Source organism: Schistocerca gregaria, chromosome 2 (genome assembly GCF_023897955.1).
Source record: "Schistocerca gregaria isolate iqSchGreg1 chromosome 2, iqSchGreg1.2, whole genome shotgun sequence".
Taxonomy (NCBI): Eukaryota; Metazoa; Arthropoda; class Insecta; order Orthoptera; family Acrididae; genus Schistocerca; species Schistocerca gregaria.
This window is the reverse complement of record NC_064921.1, coordinates 506,916,001-506,937,122: the sequence shown is the minus strand read 5'-3', so window position 1 is coordinate 506,937,122 and position 21,122 is coordinate 506,916,001. Positions and strand designations below refer to the sequence as shown.

General features: G+C 38.4%; 1 protein-coding gene across 3 annotated transcripts in view; it reads left to right on the top strand.

Annotated features, from left to right (window-relative positions):
- LOC126328921 (serine-protein kinase ATM) overlaps positions 1–21,122 on the top strand; it is a 458,551-nt gene that overhangs the window by 322,686 nt on the left and 114,743 nt on the right. For all 3 annotated transcript variants that reach the window (XM_049996079.1, XM_049996081.1, XM_049996080.1), the window contains one exon: positions 20,414–20,579. In XM_049996079.1, the coding sequence (XP_049852036.1) occupies positions 20,414–20,579 (166 nt within the window). The remainder of the gene's footprint in view (positions 1–20,413; positions 20,580–21,122) is intronic.

The window sequence follows — 21,122 nt, the reverse complement described above, 5'->3', positions numbered from 1 at the left end:
CAGAAAAAGGCCATAAGAATAATAAGCAGCAATAGTAATCAAACTCATTACAAAGATCTGTTAAAAATATTGTGAATTTTAACTACACTGTGTGAGTACATCTATCAGCCAGTAATTGACATAGAAAACGATAATTATTGCATAAACACCTTTTTCCATGACCATGTCTTCTAGATCTAGACTAAACTCATATTTACGAAGAAAGAATAAACATAAAACACAAAACAGCATTTTCTATGGAAGAATAAAATTTTACAAATAACTGCCTAAGGTTGGTTGTAGTGAAGAGCAGCAGACTAGCTACATCAGGTGGACAGCTGGTTCACTTGATGAGCTGTCAACATTGTTCATGCATTGGCTTCTAGGAGCACTGTGATCATTTCTCCTTGCCACAGTTCGAAGTTCCGTGACTGTTAATTTGTGTATGTCATTTCTCACTTTCACGGAATAAACTTGACAATAATTGCTTTATGTTAACTAGTTACACAACAGCTTCTCTGTGAATTGATCTAATTGCTCTACATGCATGATTGATGTGAATAAAATGCTGTCTTGAAATACTGCATTACATTCCATATTTGTTCTCACTGTATTTGAACACAGGATGCATGTTAAGTTCTTACGTTTAGCAACAGACTGTGACAGGATTGAAGAGATTACAAAAATTAACTTACACTGAGGTGCCTAATCTAATGGGATAGCGATATGCATATATACAGATGGCAATAGTATCATGTACACAGGTTACAAAAGGACAGTGCTTTGCGGAGCTTTCATTGGTACTCATTTGATTTGTGTGAAAAGGTTTCCGATGTGATTAAGCCGACATGACAGGAATTAAAATACTTTGAACAGGGAATGGTAGTTGGAGCCACATGCAAGGAAGATGCATTTTGGAAATCGCTAGGAATTAATATTCCAAGATCCAAAATGTCAAGAGTGTGCCAAGAATGCGTGAAATAATCACAGAATTCAATGGGGGCATACAACGAACGTATATATTAGGACAGTGTGACAAAATTTGGTGTTAATGGGCTATGGCAGTAGATGACCAATGCAAGTGCCTTTGCGAATGGTATGAAATCACATGCAGGGCCTCTCCTGAGCTCTTGACCATATCGGTTGCACCCTAGCCAATTGAAAATCCATGATGTGGTCAGATATAAGTGCCAATTTATTTCTGTCTGAGTGTGGTGCAGGCTCCACAAAGCCACGGACCCAGGCTTTCAGAAAGGCACTGTGCAAGCTGGTGGTAGTTCCATAATGGTGTGGGCTTCATTTACAGGGAATGGATTGGGTCTTATGGTCCAACTGAACAATCATTGAGTGGAAATGGTTATGTTTGGCCACTGGGAGACCATTGGTAGGCATTCGTGGATATCCTGTTCCCAAACAACAGTGGAATTTTTACGGATGACAATGCGCCATGTCACTGGGCCACAATTGTTTGCAGTTTGTATGAAGAACATTCTGGAAAATTCAAATGAATGCTTTTGACCACCCAGATTGCACGACAACAATCCCATTGAACATTTACAGGATGTAAGAGAGGTCAGTTCATGCACAAACCCTGCACCCGCAACAGTTTCGCAGCTAAGGATAACTCACTATTTCTGCAGAGAACTTCCCACAACTTGTTGAGTCCGTGCAACACCGAGTTTCTGCGCACCCGTCCACTTTTTCTTTCACCCTCCATCAGGCTTCTGGCTGGTTTGATGCATACCCCACATATTCCTCTCACTTCAGAGTAGCACCTGCAGCCTGTCCCTTTGTTTGTTTACTGGACATATTCCAGTCTCTGTTTTCCTGTACAGTTTTTACCCTCTACATCTCCCCTGCTTCCATGGAAGGTATTCCATGATGTCTTAATAGGTATCCTAGCTTTCTGTCTCTTCTTCTTATTAATGTTTTCCTTATATACTCTTCATTGCCATGTCTCTGGAGAATAACCTCATTTCTTACCCTATCAGTCCATCTAATTTTCAACATTCTTTGGTAGCACATCATCTCAGATTCTCCAATTCTCTTCTTTTTCGGTTTACCAACAGTCCGTGTTTCACTACCATACAATGCTATACTCCAGACATACCTCCTCAGAAATTTCTTTCTCAAATTAAGGCCTATTGTTAATACTAGTAGACTTCTCTTTGCCAGGAATGCTCTTTTTGCCAGTGCTATGGTGCTTTTTATGTCTTCCTCGCTCTGTCCATTGTGGGTTTTTGCTCCCTAGGTAGCAGAATTCCTTAACTTCACCTACTTTGTGATCACCAATCCTTAAGTTAAGTTTGTCACTGCTCTCACTTCTGCTACTTCTCATTGCTTTCATCTTTCTTCAGTTTATTCTCAGTCCATATTCTGTATTCGTTAGACTGTTCATTCCATTCAGTGGATTCTGTAATTCCTCTTCACTTTCACTGACGATAGCAGTGTCACCAGCTTATCTTATCATCGATATCTTTTCACCTTGAATTTTAACTTCACTTTTGAAACTTTCTTTTATTTTCTTAATTGCTTCTTTGATGTATAGATTGAGCAGTAGCAGGGAAAGACCACATCCTTGCCTTACACCCTTTTTAGTCTGAGCGCTACGTTGTTGGTCTTCCACTCTTATTATTCCATCTTGACTGCTGTACATTTTTTATATTATCAATCTCTCCCTATAGCTTACCCCCATTTTTCTCAGAATTTTGCACCACTTGACATTGTTGAACACTTTTTGGATCAACAAATTCTGTGGCTATGTCTTGATTTTTCTTTAGTCTTGTTTCCATTATTAACCACAATGTCAGAATTGCCTTTCTTGTTCTTTTCTTTTCCTAAAGTGGAACTGATTGTGATCTAACACATCCTCAGTTTTCTTTTTCATTCTTAGTATATTGTTATTGTCAGAAATTTGGATGCATGAACTGTTAAGATGATCATGCAATAATTTTTGCTCTTGTTGGCTCTTGCAGTTTTCAAAATTTTTTTGATGATGTTTTCTGAAAGCCAGATGATGTATCGCCAGCCTCATACATTCTACACACCAATGTGAATAGTAATTTTTCTGGTTTTAATGCTGGATCCCTCATCTCTCTTGTATCGACTCCTGTTTCTTCTTCTACACATCATCAGACTAGGCTTAAAGCAGTTGTGTGGTTTGAATGCAGGACCAAGAACTTTTGATTACTAATAAAAGATGGTACCACTAGACCATGGGTGCATATCAATGCTGAAGGAGGTCCGACATGATATTAGGAGGTAGCACATGACGTTTGTCACCTCAGTATATTTAAAATACTAGCTAAGAGGTACTTTATTGCAGTATGTTCTATTGGTGACAGATTATTCCAACAACAAAGAGTAGGGATTTGATTCTTGAGTTTCTCCCGGCATGTTTGATAATCAAAATATCCACAGGTGTACTGCCGGTCTATAGTGTCCAACGGGCACAAAATGTGCCTCAAATAGATAATAACAATACCTCTCTGTCATTTCACGTAGTACTGTGGTTGCTGACTCAATTTTCAGGCAATCAAATGGTTATTTGTGGTACACAAAATGGAAACCAAAAACTCGCCCTATGGTTGTGGTGGCAGTTGATAGGGTGTGTAATGTTACATTGTGAAATAAGGTGTTTGTAGTATCAGTAACACATGCATATGAAGGCTTCAGCCTTCATTCAGCCATCCCAATTTCTGTTTTCTCTAGTTTACATACATTATTTTAGGCCATGTGCAGCTCTTGGTTTCTGTATTTGGGAAGGTCATGATATTTAATGATTGTAACCATGGTGTCAGGTATCTCAAAATAATTTACGCATTGTATCTCCCATCATTTCCATAGTCAACTACTAAAATAAACCAAAAGGTAACCCCCCGAGGTAAGGTGTATAGGAAGCGTGTTTAGCCACTAACATCACATTTCTCGACATTTTATTGTAACAAACATATGAAAAGTTGTGTGTTTTTGAGAGTTAATCAATGTGGTGTCTGATACCTTTGGGATGGATGCTTAATGTATTTCTTGTGTTTGATTCTGAACTTGAGATGTTTAATTTTTTGTAGCATTCAATGCTTATGTTCTATGAGGTCAGAGGTACTGTGCTGTGATTGGCTGATAGAAGCAAACTGAGCAGTTCCAATGTTGTTAGAAGAATTTGCTAAGCCTACATTCTGCATTGTTTGGTTTTCATATTTATACTTATAACGATGTAGTTTAAGTGCTACACTGCATTAAATCTCTTTTTAGAGTGATTTATTGTGATGTTGGTAGCTAGACATAAAAACATAAATTGTTCCTTTGAAATTATATATACACCCTCACTTGCATTTCCACTATTTTTGTTCTGGATTGATGTCTAGATTGGTCTGAGCACACAAAATTCTTTCACTTCAGGTCCAAGCTCTTTCCATATCTGTGGTATGCTGCAGTTATTTGCAAGAAAATAAAACACAGACACAATACACTCACAAAAATAAACTTGCTAATTACACATTTTATCCTGCAAACACTGAGAAGAAGCAAGAAAATTATTTGTGAAACCTTCCCTAATGGTTGCTGCTTACGTTACCATATTCTTGTGCACTCAAGCAAAATATTTACAGACTTGCCTTTCCTACAGCGGCTAGAATTGCCAGTGCCAGAAATGAAAAACCATCTTCTTCACTATCAAAACATTAGTACTAAATGTTGATGAATGGCACATGAAAGCAGAATAGAGATACATAGAGACAGGAATTCATTAGCGAAGGTTCAGCCACTCTGATTCCCCTTCACTGTGAACAGTGCTATGTGAAAATTATGTGGGCGTTGTAATAACAGCCTTAGGCCAAATAAATAGAGGCTTTGGAATGCCCATAGTAGCTGTACTGTATAGAAGCCACGCCCTGAACCACTGCTATACTGAAGTGACATTTCAAGATGCAGCAGTGGGAGTAGCTACTTCCTGTTCAAAATGCCTCTGTTATTTTGATCTTGTCCTCACGATCCCAATGTGAGAGATACATGGATGGTTGTAGCATATTCGTAGAGTTATCATTCAAAGCCTATTCTTGAAACTTGGACAGACTTTCTCGAGATGGTTTATGTCTGTCTTCAAGATGCTGCCAGTTCAGTTGCTTCAGCACCTCTGTAACACATCTGACGTGTATCAAACAAACCAATGACCATTCTTGCTGCCATTCTCTGATTACGTTTAGTGCCCCCTGTTAATCCTATTTGGTACAGGTCCCACACACATGAGCAGTATTCTAGAATGTGTTGCAGAAGTGATTTGTAAGTAATCTCCTCAGTAGACTGTATTTTGCCAATAAACCAAAGTGTACCACCTGCTTTACCCACAACTGAGCCCATGTGATCGTTCTATTTCATATCCCTACAAAGTGTTACAACCAGGTATTTGTATGAGTTGACCAATTATAGTCATGTGATACTACTGTTTTTGAAGTACACAATTTTACATTTCTGAATGATTAAAGGAAGTTGCCAGTTGATGCAGCACTTTTAAATCTTATAAGGATCTGACTGATTTATGCAGCCTCTATCAGACAGCACTTCATTGTAAATAACTGCATCATCTGCAAACAGTATGAGGTTACTATTTATATTGTCTACAAAATCATTAATGTACAACTTGAACAGCAAGGGTTCCAGTACACTTCCCTGAGGCACATCCGAAGTTCCTTCTACATCTGATGATGACTCTCCATCTAGATAACATGCTGTGTCCACCATATCGTAAAGTCCTTGAGCCAGTCACAACTTTCACTTGATACCCCATGGAATGTAGTCGAATTAAGTCAGGTGATGCTGAGGGAATTAGAATTACTACTTAAAGTAGTAAAGGAGTTTTGCTATTTGGGGAGCAAAATAACTCATAATGGTCGAAGTAGAGAGGATATAAAATGTAGACTGGCAATGGCAAGGAAAGCGTTTCTGAAGAAGAGAAATTTGTTTACGTCGAGTATAGATGTAAGTGTCAGGAAGTCGTTTCTGAAAGTACGAGGGTCAGTCAAAAAGTAATGCCTCCTATTTTTTTTTCTACGTTTAATTGTCAGGAAATTTAAATGCAATTACATAGGTTGAAAACCACAACATTGAGGATCATTTTGTCATTTTTCAATGTAATCTCCGCCCATCTCTACAGTTTTGGTCCATCTTTGAACAAGGGCATGTATCCCAGCACGGTAAAAATCACAGCTCTGCTTCCTAAGCCATTGACGCACGGATGTTTTGACGGCCTCCTCATCTTCAAAATGAATCCCACGATGAGCTTCTTTTAGTGGCCCGGACAGATGGAAGTCTGATGGTGCCAGGTCAGGGCCGTATGGGGGATGAGGCAAAACTTCCCATCCAATTTTGACAATCTCGTCAGAGGTGTGACGACTGGTGTGTGGTCTTGCATTGTCATGCAAAAGAAGAACATCTGCCATTGATTTTGTTGGGCGAACTCGCTGAAGACGTGCTTTAAGTTTTTTGAGGGTTGTGACGTATTGAACAGAGTTTATTGTGCATCCCTGCTCCAAAAAATCAACCAGAATCATACCCTCTGTATCCCAGAAAACTGTTGCCATAACTTTCACTGCCGATCGCACAGTTTTGAATTTTTTCTTCCTCGGCGAGCTTGTGTGACGCCACTCCATTGACTACCTCTTTGATTCGGGTTCAAAAAAATGCACCCATGTTTCGTCCCCGGTCACAATTTTTTTCAGAAACTCATCTCCCTCCAAACGGAAGCGCTGCAAGTGTTGGGAGGCTATTGTTTTCCTTGCCTCTTTATTCTGATCGGTTAACATTCTTGGAACCCACCGTGCACAAACTTTTGAGTACCCCAATTGTTTAATAATCGTGATCACACTGCCTTTACTAAGAGAAATAATGCGACACACTTCATCTGCAGTCACCCGACGGTCACCACGAATGATGTCATCAACTTGCTGAATGTTGTGTGGAGTCACTGCACTCACCGTCCTGACGCTCCGCTTTTCGTCAGTCAACGGTGTTTGCCCTTCAGCTTCCTTACAACGACAAACCCATCGTCTAACAGTGCTGACATCCACTGTCACAACACCATACACCTTCTTCAGTCTTTCATGAATGCGTATGGGCATTTCACCTTCTGCATTCAAGAATTCAATCACACAACGCTGTCTCAAACGAACATCGATGTCGGCCATCTTACAAACTTCTGCTGTGCTGCCACCTGTTGACACAGAAAGTTACTACTGCAGTGGATTGCAGAAGAAGGTTTGAGGAATGGCGCCAAATTCAAATTTTTCACTTAACTTAATTTTTTTAAGTAGAAAAAAAATGGTAGGCATTACTTTTTGACCGACCCTCGTATTTGTATGGAGTGTAGCCATGTATGAAAGTGAAACATGGTCGATAAATAGTTTGGACAAGAAGAGAATAGAAGCTTTCGAAATGTGGTGCTACAGAAGAATGCTGAAGATTAGATGGGTAATCACATAACTAATGAGGAGGTATTGAATAGAATAGGGGAGAAGAGTTTGTGGCACAACTTGACAAGAAGGGACTGGTTGGTAGGGCATGTTCTGAGGCATCAAGGGATCACAAATTTAGCACTGGAGGACAGCGTGGAGGGTGAAAATCGTAGAGGGAGACCAAGAGATGAATATACTAAGCAGATTCAGAAGGATGTAGGCTGCAGTAGGTAGTGGGAGATAAAGAGGCTTGCACAGGATAGAGTAGCATGGAGAGCTGCATCAAACCAGTCTTAGGACTGAAGACCACTACCACAACGACAACAAAAAGAACAACAACAACAACAACAACAACAACCACCCCATATGAGGAAGCTTATGACAATCAGTGTAGGTATGATACTTATGTTAAATGCATTCTGGAAGTCAGGAAATACTACTGCATCTACATAACTGTCTTGATCCAAAGCTTTCAGTATGTCATGTAGAAAAGTACAACTCGAGTTTCATATGATTGATGTTTTCGGAATCAATGGAGGAGGTCATTTAGTTCAAGATACCTCATTATGTTCTATTCAGAATATGTTCTAAGGTTCTCTGTTTTGTTAGTAGTTTCTTTAAGGTGACGGTATTTCATAGTAGGTCTCTCCCATTATGAACTATTCTACTGGGTACATATCTGTCCAGTGCATGGTCAACTATTCTTCCAAACTTGAGCCATAGTTGCTCTACATGCTTTTGCCCCCCTGTGCTGAAAGTTTGAAGTTTTTTATTGAGATGTGACACTTCTGATTTTTTGCCTAGTTTATTGAAAATATATATCTTTCTGCTTCTTTTAGTTGTCCTTTGTACTTGGTAACCATTGCTTCCATAGCCGTGTCATGGTCACACATAGCAGTTATAATGCGGACATCCTCAAACAAACAGAAACAAAAAACCATCATCAGCACTATGACACATGAAAGCAGAAGAGAGATATACAGAGACAGGATGAAATAGTGAAGGTTCGGCCATTCTGATTCTCTTTCATTGTAAGCTAGGCTGCATGAAAATCATGTGGATGTTAGTAGAACAACCTTAGGCTGAATGAACAGAGCCTTTGGAATGCCCATTTAAATCCGTGTGGGGAAATATTCAAAATGTGTCTGCATCCATACTCCACAAGCCACCTGACAGTGTGTGGCGGAGGGTACCCTGAGTACCTCTATCGGTTCTCCCTTCTATTCCAGTCTCGTATTGTACGTGGAAAGAAGGATTGTCGGTATGCTTCTGTGTGGGCTCTAATCTCTCTGATTTTATCCTCGTGGTCTCTTCGCGAGATATACGTAGGAGGGAGCAATATACTGCTTGATTCTTCGGTGAAGGTATGTTCTCGAAACTTTAACAAAAGCCCGTACCGAGCTACTGAGCGTCTCTCCTGCAGAGTCTTCCACTGGAGTTTATCTATCATCTCCGTAACGCTTTCGCGATTACTAAATGATCCTGTAACGAAGCGCGCTGCTCTCCGTTGGATCTTCTCTATCTCTTCTATCAACCCTATCTGGTGAGGCTCCCACACTGCTGAGCAGTATTCAAACAGTGGGCGCACAAGCGTAGTGTAACCTACTTCCTTTGTTGTCGGATTGCATTTCCTTAGGATTCTTCCAATGAATCTCAGTCTGGCATCTGCTTTACCGACGATCAACTTTATATGATCATTCCATTTTAAATCACTCCTAATGAGTACTCCCAGATAATTTATGGAATTAACTGCTTCCAGTTGCTCACCTGCTATTTTGTAGCTAAATGATAAGGGACCTATCTTTCTATGTATTCGCATCACATTACACTTGTCTACATTGAGATTCAATTGCCATTCCGTGCACCATGCGTCAATTCGCTGCAGATCCACCTGCATTTCATTACAATTTTCCATTGTTGCAACCTCTCGATACACCACAGCATCATCTGCAAAAAGCCTCAGTGGTTGTTTAAGTACTGTCATCCCTTATTGCAATATATGTATATCTTGGGGCAGAGCCTTTAACTACGAGCCATGCCTACTTCGGACAAATGCTATAAGAACATGGCCAACTGCGTATCCCATTCTTGTCAACCTACATCTGTAAGTATCCTGATACCTGTATAAATGAATTACATTAGGTGTTCCACAGATGAATAAAACAGCTGCTGCTGCTGCTGCTGCTGCTACTACTACTACTACTACTACTACTACTACTACTACTACTACTACTACTAATACTACTTGGCTGAGCTTCTTGCAGGAAGTGTACAGCCACCATACTCACACCAGGCAAGATCGCTGTAGTTTCTGGTGTCAAAGAGATACCTTTTTTAGGTCAGAATGAAGATTTAGACACATTTTTCTGAAAAGGGTCAATATAGCAGAGGAGCCCCACAAAATGCTTAATAATGCACAGAAAAATAAGTTTAGCTTATTTCATCAAAATATTAGAGGATTGACTAATAAGGTAGAAGAGCTTCTTGTCTGTTTGGAAAATGTAAAGAGAGATGAGAATGAATTCGATAGCAGGAAAAGGAAGAGAAAGAAAAATAGGAAGTAAATATGGACTGGAGGAAAGGAATGAAAGAGGAAGCCACCTGGTAGAATTTTGCGCAGAAAGTAATTTAATCACCATTTACACTTGGTTTAATAATCATAAAGAAGGTTATATACATGGAAGAGACCTGGAGAAAGGTTTCAGATTGAATATATAATGGTTAGGCAGAAATTAAGAACCAGATTTTAAATGGCAAGACATTTCCAGGGCCAGATGTGGACTCTGATCACAATTTGTTGGTTATGAACTGTAGCTTAAAATTGAAGAAATTGGAAAAAAATAGGAAATTGAGGAAATGGGACTGGGATAAGATGAAAGAACCAGAGGTTGTTGGGTGCTTCAGAGGGAGCATTGTACAATGGTTGACTAGAATAGGGGAAGAGGAACAGTAAATGAATGGGTAGGTATAAGAGATGAAATAGTAAAGGGAGCAGAGGATCAAATAGGTACGTTGACAAGACGTAGTAGAAATCCTTGGATAACACTAGAGATATTGAATTTGATTGATGAAAGGAGAAAATTTAAAAATGAAGCAGGTGAAAGGGAATGCAAACATCTAAAAAGTGAGACTGACAGAAAGTACAAAATTGCTAAGCAGGAATGGCTAGAGGACAAATGCAAGGATTTAGAAGCATGTTTCACTAGGGAGAAACTGATACTTCCTACAGGAAAACTAAAGAACCCTTTGGGGAAAAGAGAAGCAGCCGTATGAATATCGAGCTCAGATGATAAACCAGTCCTAAGCAAATAAGGGAAAGCTGAAAGACAGAAGGATTATATAGAGTTAAGGGAGAGGAATTTGAAAACAATATTATAGGAAGGGAGGTGGACATAGATGAAGATGAGATGGGAGATATGATACTGCAAGACGAATGTGACAAAGCTCTGAAAGATGCTAAGTCAAGACAAGGCCCTGGGAGTAGACAATATTCCATCAGAACTAATGATAGCTTTTGGAGAGCCAGCCATGATAAAACTCTTCTATCTGGTGTGCAAGGTAAACGTGACGGATGAAATACCCTCAGACTTCAAGAGTAATGTATTGATTCCAATTCCAAAGAAAGCAAGTGCTGCCAGGTGTGAAAATTACAGAACAGTCAGTTTAATAAGTCATGTTTGCAAAATACTAACAGGGATTGCTTACAGAAGAATGGAAAAATTGGTAGAAGCAGACCTCAGTTTGGATTCCAGAGAAATGTGGAATTGTGTGATGCAGTACTGAGCCTATGACTTACCTTAGAAGTTAGGTTAAGGAAAGGCAAACCTACATTTATAGCATTTAAAATAATTTGAAAGCCACGATCGCTTCAATTGTTTATTAGATGACCGGTTTCAACACTCTGAAGGTGCCATCATCAGATCTGAAACGTGGATTAACATTTATAAAATCCACGTTGCAGATCTGATGATGGCACCTTCAGAGTGCTGAAACTGGTCATCTAATAAACGATTGAAGCGGTGGTGGCTTTTCAATAATTTTAAAAACAGAGTGATCGCCCCATGACACACCATGTGTTCACTGCAAAATTTATGGCATTTGTGGACTTAGAGAAAGCTTTTGACAGTGTTGACTTGAATAATCTCTTCGAAATTCTGATGGTAGCAGGGGTAAAATACAGAGAGTGAAACGCTATTCACAATTTGTACAGAAACCAGATAGCAGTTATAAGAGTCGATGGGCGTGAAAGGGAAGCAATGGTTGAGAAGGGAGTGAGACAGGGATGTTGTAGTCTATCCCTGATACTATTCAATATGTACATTGAACAAGCAGTAAAGGAAACCAAATAAAAATTTGGAGTAGGAATTAGTTCAGGGAGAAGAAATAAAAAGTTTGAGGTTTGTCGATGACATTGTAATTCTATCAGAGACAGCAATGGATTTGTAAGAGCAGTTGAATGGAATGGGCATTGTCTTGAAAGGAGGATCTGAAATGAATGTCAACAACAGCAAAGCAAGGATAATTGCATGTAGTCAAATTAAATCAGATGATGCTGAGGGAATTAGATTAGGAAACAAGACACTTAAGGTAATAGATGAGTTGTGTTATTTGGGTAGAAAATAACTGATGATAGCCAAAGTTGAGAGGATATAAGAGGTAGACTTGCAATGACAGGAAAAGCATTTCTGATAAAGAGAAGCTTGTTAACATTGAATATAGATTTAAGTTTAGAAGTCCCTCCTAGAAGTATTCGTCTGGTGTGTAGCAGTGTATGGAAGTGAATCTTTAACGATAAACAGTTTAGGTAAGAAGAGAATTGAAGTTTCTGAAATATGGTGTTACAGGAGAATGCTAGAGATTAGATGTGTTGATCGTGTAACTAATGAGGAGGTGCTGAATAGAATTGAGGGGGGGGGGGGGCAAGGAATTTGTGGCAAAACTTGGCAAAATGAAGAGACTGGTAGATAGGACACATTCTGAGACATCAAATGATCACCAATTTAAGATTGGAGGGAAGTGTGGGTGGTTAAAATTGCAAAGGTGAATACAGTAAGCAGATTCAGAAAGATGTAGGTTGCAGTAGTTATTTGGGAGATGAAGAGGCTTGCACAAGATAGTGTAGTATGAAGAGTTGCATCAATCTAGTCTTCAGACTGAAGACCACACCAGCAAAAATGACAACAACAACATGAAACAACAGACGTTCTGTGTCCATTGGAACACCATGTAACAACAGCATTAGATAAGTTATATATAAATGATTATGCTGTAACAGCTTACTCCTGCAGAACTAATATGGAAAAAGTAGTTCTTACATATATTAAGGCAGAATACAAATTCAAAAACATTGAGACAAGTGTATTTTGTAGTGATCAGCACACACAAGATTGTGCTTGTGAATTACTACAGAAAAACATTACACGTTTATTTGTAACTGTGTATAGATCCTCATTGGGAAAACAACTGTTCATAAGGAATCTGGATTTCTGACTGTGCTATCTGTAGGACAGCAGCAAGCAGTTAATAGTTTGTGGTGACTTCAGTGTAGGTTTACTAAAGGGTTCTGATAGGAAACATTCTCTGGAAACTGTATTTTGATCCTATAATTTAATCTCAGTAATTAATTTTTCAACGTGGATGGATAAAAATGGTAAGCCCACACTTAATAATGCTTTCTTTGGTGAAGCTCAAAGCTAGAAAACAACTGTTTACCTAATAACAAATGATCTGTCTGATGATTACGCACAGTTAGTTAGGATAAATAAGACAGTGCCTTACAGAACTGATACTCCTCAGTTGAAATCAGTTAGAATAGTTAATGACTCCAGGACATATGTTTTTAACTCTTGAGCAGGTTTGCATATGCATAAAGCATTCCAAACACAAATAAAATTGTTTTGCATCATTCTAGTGTTGTTTCGCAACGGTGAGCCCATACCTGTTCCTTTGTGATTGCTGCAGCTAATAGAGTGATAAATTGTGTTGTTATGCATCCATGTGAGCAGCAGCAATACAAAATAAACAGTGAGCTATCTCAGAAAAACTCTATGCCAGAAAAATTTTACGATCATGTATGAAAATGACCCACATCATGAGCAAGCACTACAATCCCACAATAAGGCAGTTGTCTACAAGCTAATGAGTTATAAAATAAGCGTTGGCTGGGATTTGAGGCAGCTGTGCTGTTTAATGCTTTAAGTGGGCCATTACTGTGGGGTAACACCTGTCCATGGTGTGTAGTGAAAGTTTATTTCATTATTGTTTAATTAAACAGTTGTTTAGCACCTTTCTCCCCCCCCCCCCCCCCCCCCCCCACACACACACACACACAAACACACCAATAAATAAATACGTTTTCTGGCTGGTTTGATGCATTTCTCTTGCGCCAACCTCTTCGTCTCAGAGTAGCTCTTACAACCTATGTCCTCAATTATTTGCTGGATATATTCCAATCTCTGCTTACATCTACACCCCCCCCCCCCCCCCTCTACATCTTCCCCTAGTACCGTAGAAGTCATTCTGTGATGTCTTCAGTTTTCCCACAGTCAATGTTTCACTGTCCTCCATTGCTGTGGTCCAAATGTACATTCTCAGAAATGTCTGCCTCAAATTAAGGCACATGGTTGATACTAGTAGACTTGTCTTGGCCTGGAATGCCATTTTTGCCAGTGATAGTCTGCTTTTGATGTCCTCCTTGGTCTGTCTGACATTGGTTATTTTGCTGCCTAGGTAGTAGAATCCCTTACTTCATCTACTTCATGACCATCGATCCTGATGTTAGGTTTCTCACTGTTCTCATTTCTGCTACATATTCTGTAAGTTTATTTTATCTTTGTTAGATTAAACTATGATTCTGCTCTTGCATGTTTAGCTATTCTTCCCATGTGTACAAAGTAGGCTCCTCACCCAACGGTATTATGAAAATAAGCATGCCCTCTTGTGGGTTTAGAATAGCTTGTATGAAATGTCCTGGAATGCAATTTATAATGAACTCAGTATTCATATAAAACTCAATGTATTCCATGATTAGTTCATATCCTTATTTGTAAATAGTTTTCTGGATAAGCTAACCAAAAAAGACATTTAACAGCCATGTAAAAACGCGATGGATAACCAAAAGGGAAGAAAATATCTTGTAAACGAAAAAGAGAAATGTATTTGTTGGCAAGAACAAGTAGAGATTACAAAAACTACTGAAAATTACTAAGAAAAGTTACTTAAAATATCAAGGAACATGCTCATTTTGTTAGAAACCTGTAATTCTGAGAACAGGATTAAGGCTATATTTAATTTTTTGCAAAACTAGAGGAGGACAACCAGCCACTGGACAGGATAACATCACTATCCAGCTGAATGGAAGGGCTATAAATTCTGAGCCAAAAGTAGCAAATATATTTAATAATAGTTTCGTTAGTAGAAAATTTAGAGACAAAAACTACAAGAGAAGAATCATAGTAAAATGTTGAAAAATCAGTTTTCATAAGATTCAATCACATGAATATATCACTTCTCCTTCTGAAATTAAGAAGATTATATATTCTCTCAAAAATAAAAACATCATATGGTTTTAATGATGTTTCCAATAGAATAATAAAGATTTTCTTCCAAACAATAAGCTGTGTCTTACATGAAATATGTAATGCATCATTAACTTAAAGCATTTTTTGAGAGAGACTGAAATATGCCCTTGCCAGTCTCCTCTTTAAGAAAGGTACAAGGATAGATGTCAGTAACTTCAGACTTGTTTCATTGCTGACATGGAAATGCAAATGCCAAGTCCCATGCTTCTTGACAGAGGGTAAGGGGAATGTCGCAAGAGATCTGCACAGGCGTACTAGGCAAGGTCCTAGTGGAAGTGGTTTGCCTTTGCCTTCCTCCATCCGTAATGATGGTGAATGATGATCATGATGACGACGACACACCACCACCCAGTCATCTCAACGCAGGTGAAAATCCCTGACCCCACCTGGAATTGAACCCGGTACTCCATGCTCGGGAAGCGAGGACGCTACTGTGAGACCACAAGCTGCAGGCATCGTGACATAATTTTCTAAAATTTTTGAGAAAGTGATGCAGTCTAGAACAGTATCTCATATTAGCAACAATAACGTGCTCAGCAAACCACAATTTGGATTTCAGAAGAGTTAATCTACTGAGAATGCCGTAACATGCTCACTCAACAAACTTTATAAGCATTGAATAATAAAATAGTGCCATTTGGTTTTTTCTGTGACCTATCTGAGGCACTTTGCTACATGAATGACTATTCTCATACATAAATTGGAGTTTATGTGGGACTGATGGTAAAGCCAACCACTGCATAATGTCATATGTAACCAAAAAAACACAGAAAGTTGCAATTAATGATTCAAATAGTGTAGTCCACGGGGCATTATTCTGACTTAGGAGGAATCATGTATGTGGTCCCTCAAGGCTCAATCTTAGGTCCATTATTGTTCCTCATACATGTAAAGGATATTCCGTCTAACACACAACAGGCAGAATTAGTGCTTTTTGCAGATTGCAACTATTCCAAGCATATACAAAGAAGCAAGAAATAGTGAACAATGTTCTCAAAATTGTCATAGATTGTTCTCTTCAGGTAGTCTCTGCCTCAATTTTAAAAAGATGCAACATACTCAGTTCTGCACATCCAGGGGTACTACACCTGTGATAGTGTAACCATGGTGAAGAAGTAATAAATAGGGTGGAAACTACAAAATGTTTAGATACCTATAGTGATGAGAATTTAAAGTGGAAAAGGAGCATTTTGAAACTCTTAAAACAACTACTTGCACTTGGATTTTTCAAGGAGAACAGCATTGAAAGTCCTACGTCATCATCATATTCAATAGTGTATTTAGCATTTAGCAATTCAGTAGTATACCCAGAATTTATCATCAATTACTGACCTTTCTGAAAAGTGATACTGTTGTGGATAGTGGGCACTAAACTAACAGAATTTCAATTAATCAATGAAACTATTTTTTATTTTTTTATTTTTACTGCTCTGCTGATATTTGTAGATTGATCCATTCTTCTGAATTACCTGCTGCAATGTTGATCCCTTCTATGATGTTGCAGTTATCACTGGTTGACCAAAACATAGAAATCAGTGATATACATAAATGCTTTTCCGAATATTCAGAACCTGGAGAAGCTGTTCCACCCAATCTGTCTTTAGCACATAAGCCTAAACTTTGCTTGTGATTAGGGATTTATATTTTTCCCCTAGGAAATGAACCACATCATTTTTGTTTTATCAAGTGGGTAATGGTAACATCACACCATCACTGCTCAGTAGTTCGCAGGTCTGCTACAACTACTGTAACTTTTCAAGCATACCATGTCAAAGTGCAGAGTTCATACTGTATGTCTGTAAAATTTAAATGCTCTAACCAACTTAAAATGTAGGTCATATATGATTTTTGTGGTGTAAATCCGTACTGTATCCCAGACGTTCTGTTTGTTAGACAAGAGAAGTGCATTTAACCCTCTACTGCCCACCGTGACTCTGAAGTCGCGTCAGATTTAATCAATATATTTCCCATTAGGAATGTTATTCCTTTCTCAACCAGTGTGACTTGAGTGCTACAATATGGCTGCTTTATATTTAGGTTCTTTGCACAGACTCCAATATAATATTATCTTTGGTAGGTAGCATTGAATGTTGGGCTGCACTCATTTGTCGGCTTCCTGTACTGGTGCTAGTTTAGTTATTATTTACAGTGATTCTGTTTTCGTTTTTCAATAAAGAAAAATACTTATTAATAAATATACATATCATTCTTCATTATTAAAACACTGCAATTCGTGAAAGTATAAATGTTCCCTGTTTATGATGGAATTTAGGTCCATTTCTCTGAAATAACATTGGACAATAATGGAATCTAACCCCACTTTGTTACAGTCATGGATCCCAGAAATTTTTATGAAAAACAGGAAAAATGTGAAGAATATGAAGTTAAGCCTACTCCTGGGTGTGAATCAGAAAATTTTGTCTTAGCTTCAGATAGTGAGGATGATATTGAGATTGTAGAAAATAGCCGAGAGTGATAATGATAGTGCAGAGGACAGTGATAATGGTGTACTTGTGCATAGTGAAAGTGATAATGAGAACATTAGTGACGAAGTTCACGTCAGTAATGACTGGAGACGATTTATCCATCGTATTATTCGTCCTTTTCAGCCATGGATGAGTTCTCTCCCTTGTGCACCGGAAGAGCATCGTCAACCTGTGACCTATTTCAGGCAGTTGTTAGGTGAAAAAATTGTTGAAAATGTTGCTTCTCAAACCAACTTATATGCACTGCAGAAAGACATTTCTAAACCAATAACAATTATTTTTTGGTTGTTATATGTACATGCCCATTTATGGACTTCCATCATCTCGTATGTATTGGAAAACTGCTACTCGGATTCCAGCTGCTGTTGGTATAATGAGCTGCAGTAGGTGGGAGCAGCTAAAATTAGGACTTCATTTCAACAATAACAAAACTGTAGATCCAGCTGACAAATTGCATAAGATTGAGTCCTTTCTGGAATCATTGGTTGGAAATTTTCAAAGTATCCCCATGAGTGAAAATCTGTCAGTAGACAAACAGATGATTTCTTCCAAGGGAAAACATAGCTTGAAGAATTATGTGAAAAGTGAACCTAAAAATGGGGTTATAAATTGTCTTGTGTGGTTCAAATGGAATTTCACATAATTTAGAGATATATACAGGGAATGTGAAGCATGATCCTTCCTTGCCTGATGTCGGTGTGAGTGGAAATGTTGTTCTTCACTTGGCTTATGTGATACCTAGATACATGTTTCATAAACTGTATTTTGATAATTGGTTCACAGGAGTTCGGTTTGCAGTTGTGTTTCATCTGCCAAGAGATTGAAAAGGAGCAATCGAGGGAGTTATGAGGAGCATTTATCTATAATTGATGGTGTACGTTGTGTGCAGTAAAATGGTACGACAACAAGCCTGTTCATTTGCTTAATACTTTTGCTGGTGCTCATCCAACATCAAAAGTGGAGAGATGGGACCATACAAAGAAAGAAAAAATAATTGTTCAATGCCCCAGTATTGGTCACTATTACGATCAGTGCATGGGTGGTTTTGATCTGTTTGATTCGCTGATAGCATTGTATCGCAACAAGATCTGATCAAGGAAGTGGTATTTGAGACTTGCATTTCACTTGCTTGATCTGACTGTAGTCAATGCATGGCTACTATATAGAAGAGATTGTACAGAGTGTAAGATGAAGCATGACCAGCTCAGGCTATTGGACTTCAAAGTTACTGTTGCTGCTTGTCTTTGCAAACGGAATAAGGATCGACAGAGAAAAGGGGGAAGATTTAGTAGTTCATCAGTTGAAACTGCAACTCAGTTGTAGAAGAAAATAGGGTCAGCAGTACCAGTGCCTGAAAAAGAAATGAGGAAAGATGGGATAGGCCACTGGCCTCAATTTTCAGAAAAAAAGAGGAAGTTGAAAAAGTCAGGATGTAATGGTGCACCAGAAGTGTTTTGTACAAAATGTAAAGCGCATCTTTGCAATACACCAAATTCTAATTCTTTTTTTAATTTTCATACTAAATAGTTCATATCAGAAGCTAAAAAAAACCTGAAAAATGAGGACACTACAGTTAATTTTTAACTTTGTATATTTTAAAATTATTGTGTGTATTTTTGCCTGTAATTGTTATTCCATTATTCTTTCCTTACTTCCAATTTTATTGTAACATGCAGCTCCATTCTTGTCTTGTAATAGAAATACTACAATACTCGTACAAGATTGAACAAAAAGTTCAACTGCCCACTGTGACCTCAAAGTCACGGACCTATTTTGAAAACATAAATAATTTTAAAAATAAACATTCACCTTATATGTGTTAAATACATTATTCTTTAACATTCTGTGCATATAATTTTTTTTTTTCTACAGTAAATAATAATTTCGACTGTACAGGGTTAGCCGGCCGCGGTGGTCTAGCGGTTCAGGCGCTCAATCCAGAACCACGCGACTGCTCTGGTCGCAGGTTCGAATCCTGCCTCGGGCATGGATGTGTGTGATGTCCTTAGGTTAGTTAGGTTTAAGTAGTTCTAGGAGACTGATGACCACAGATGTTAAGTCCCATAGTGCTCAGAGCCATTTGAACCATTATAGATATATATATATATATTAAAAACAAAGATTCCAAGACTTACCAAGCGGGAAAGCGCCGGCAGACAGGCACATGAACAAAACACACAAACACACACACAGAATTACTAGCTTTCGCAACCAATGGTTGCTTCTTCAGGAAGGAGAGGGAAAGACGAAAGGATGTGGGTTTTAAGGGAGAGGGTAAGGAGTCATTCCAATCCCGGAAGTGGAAAGACTTCCCTTAGGGGAAAAAAAGGACAGGTGTGAACGCACACACACACATATCCATCCGCACATCCGCATATCCGCTAAGGGAAGTCTTTCCGCTCCCGGGATTGGAATGACTCCTTACCCTCGCCCTTAAAACCCTCATCCTTTCGTCTTTCCCTCTCCTTCCTGAAGAAGCAACCATCGGTTGCGAAAGCTAGTAATTCTGTGTGTGTGTTTGTGTGTTTTGTTCATGTGCCTGTCTGCCGGCGCTTTCCCGCTTGGTAAGTCTTGGAATCTTTGTTTTTAATATATTTTTCCCATGTGGAAGTTTCTTTCTATTTTTATATATATATATATATATATATATATATATATATATATATATATATATATATATATATATATATATATATATATATATATATATATAATTTTGTGTACAGGATTAAAAATCAGTTTTTGTATTCAAACATACTAATGTAGTTTCTCCAGAGTGTTGAAAGTTGTACCCAATATGGAGTATTAATTATCACTTATTTATTGCTGTTCCTATGACTTTCTGCATTTCAATTTAAAGTTGTGAAATGTTAGTGAAATTGTAATTATTTGTCTTTCCTTTTATTCTTATTCTTATTCTTAGGCTTATACAAAGATAGGGGATTCTGATGCAGTGTATGGATGCTGGCCGTCCAACACACTGGACTATCAGAGCTGTATTCAACATTTAAAGCTAAAAGCAAAATGGGATCGTGTCCTTCAAGCACATGACCTGGAATTGTGCTCTGGAAATAGTGAGACAGTGCCCGGTATGTACATTAAATAGTCATTAACTCATTACACAGCATACGGGTTCCATGGCAAAGACTCAAAAATCACAACTTATTTTAATCACATTATCATAATGAAAAGATAAAAATGGCTCCTCATTTTGTGTACTGAAGTTCACAACAATGGACTTAGCATAACCTTTAAGAAGTTATTTAACCTTACCTGTACAATGGTGGTATTTTTTTCACCTTCTCCCTCCAATTCCTCATTCAGTTCTTTCAGCAACCCTTCCTTTTCTCCACAAATTAATTCCAGTGAAAGTCTTCAGTAGCCCTCTTTCAACATCCCTGACCTACTGACCTGAAGTTATGCAGAACTGGAAACTCCAGCAACAAGAGAGTATCCTAGAAGACAGTCACAATTTTGCTGGGAATCTTTCTTCTAGGATACTTGAACTGTATATGGTATATAAATACTTATTTGTAGATTCCCAAAGATGAGTCAATGTTATCTTTTGCTAAAATATCAACAGTAATCTCCACTTGACATATTAATTTCTGAACCTTTCTCCTCCCATGTGA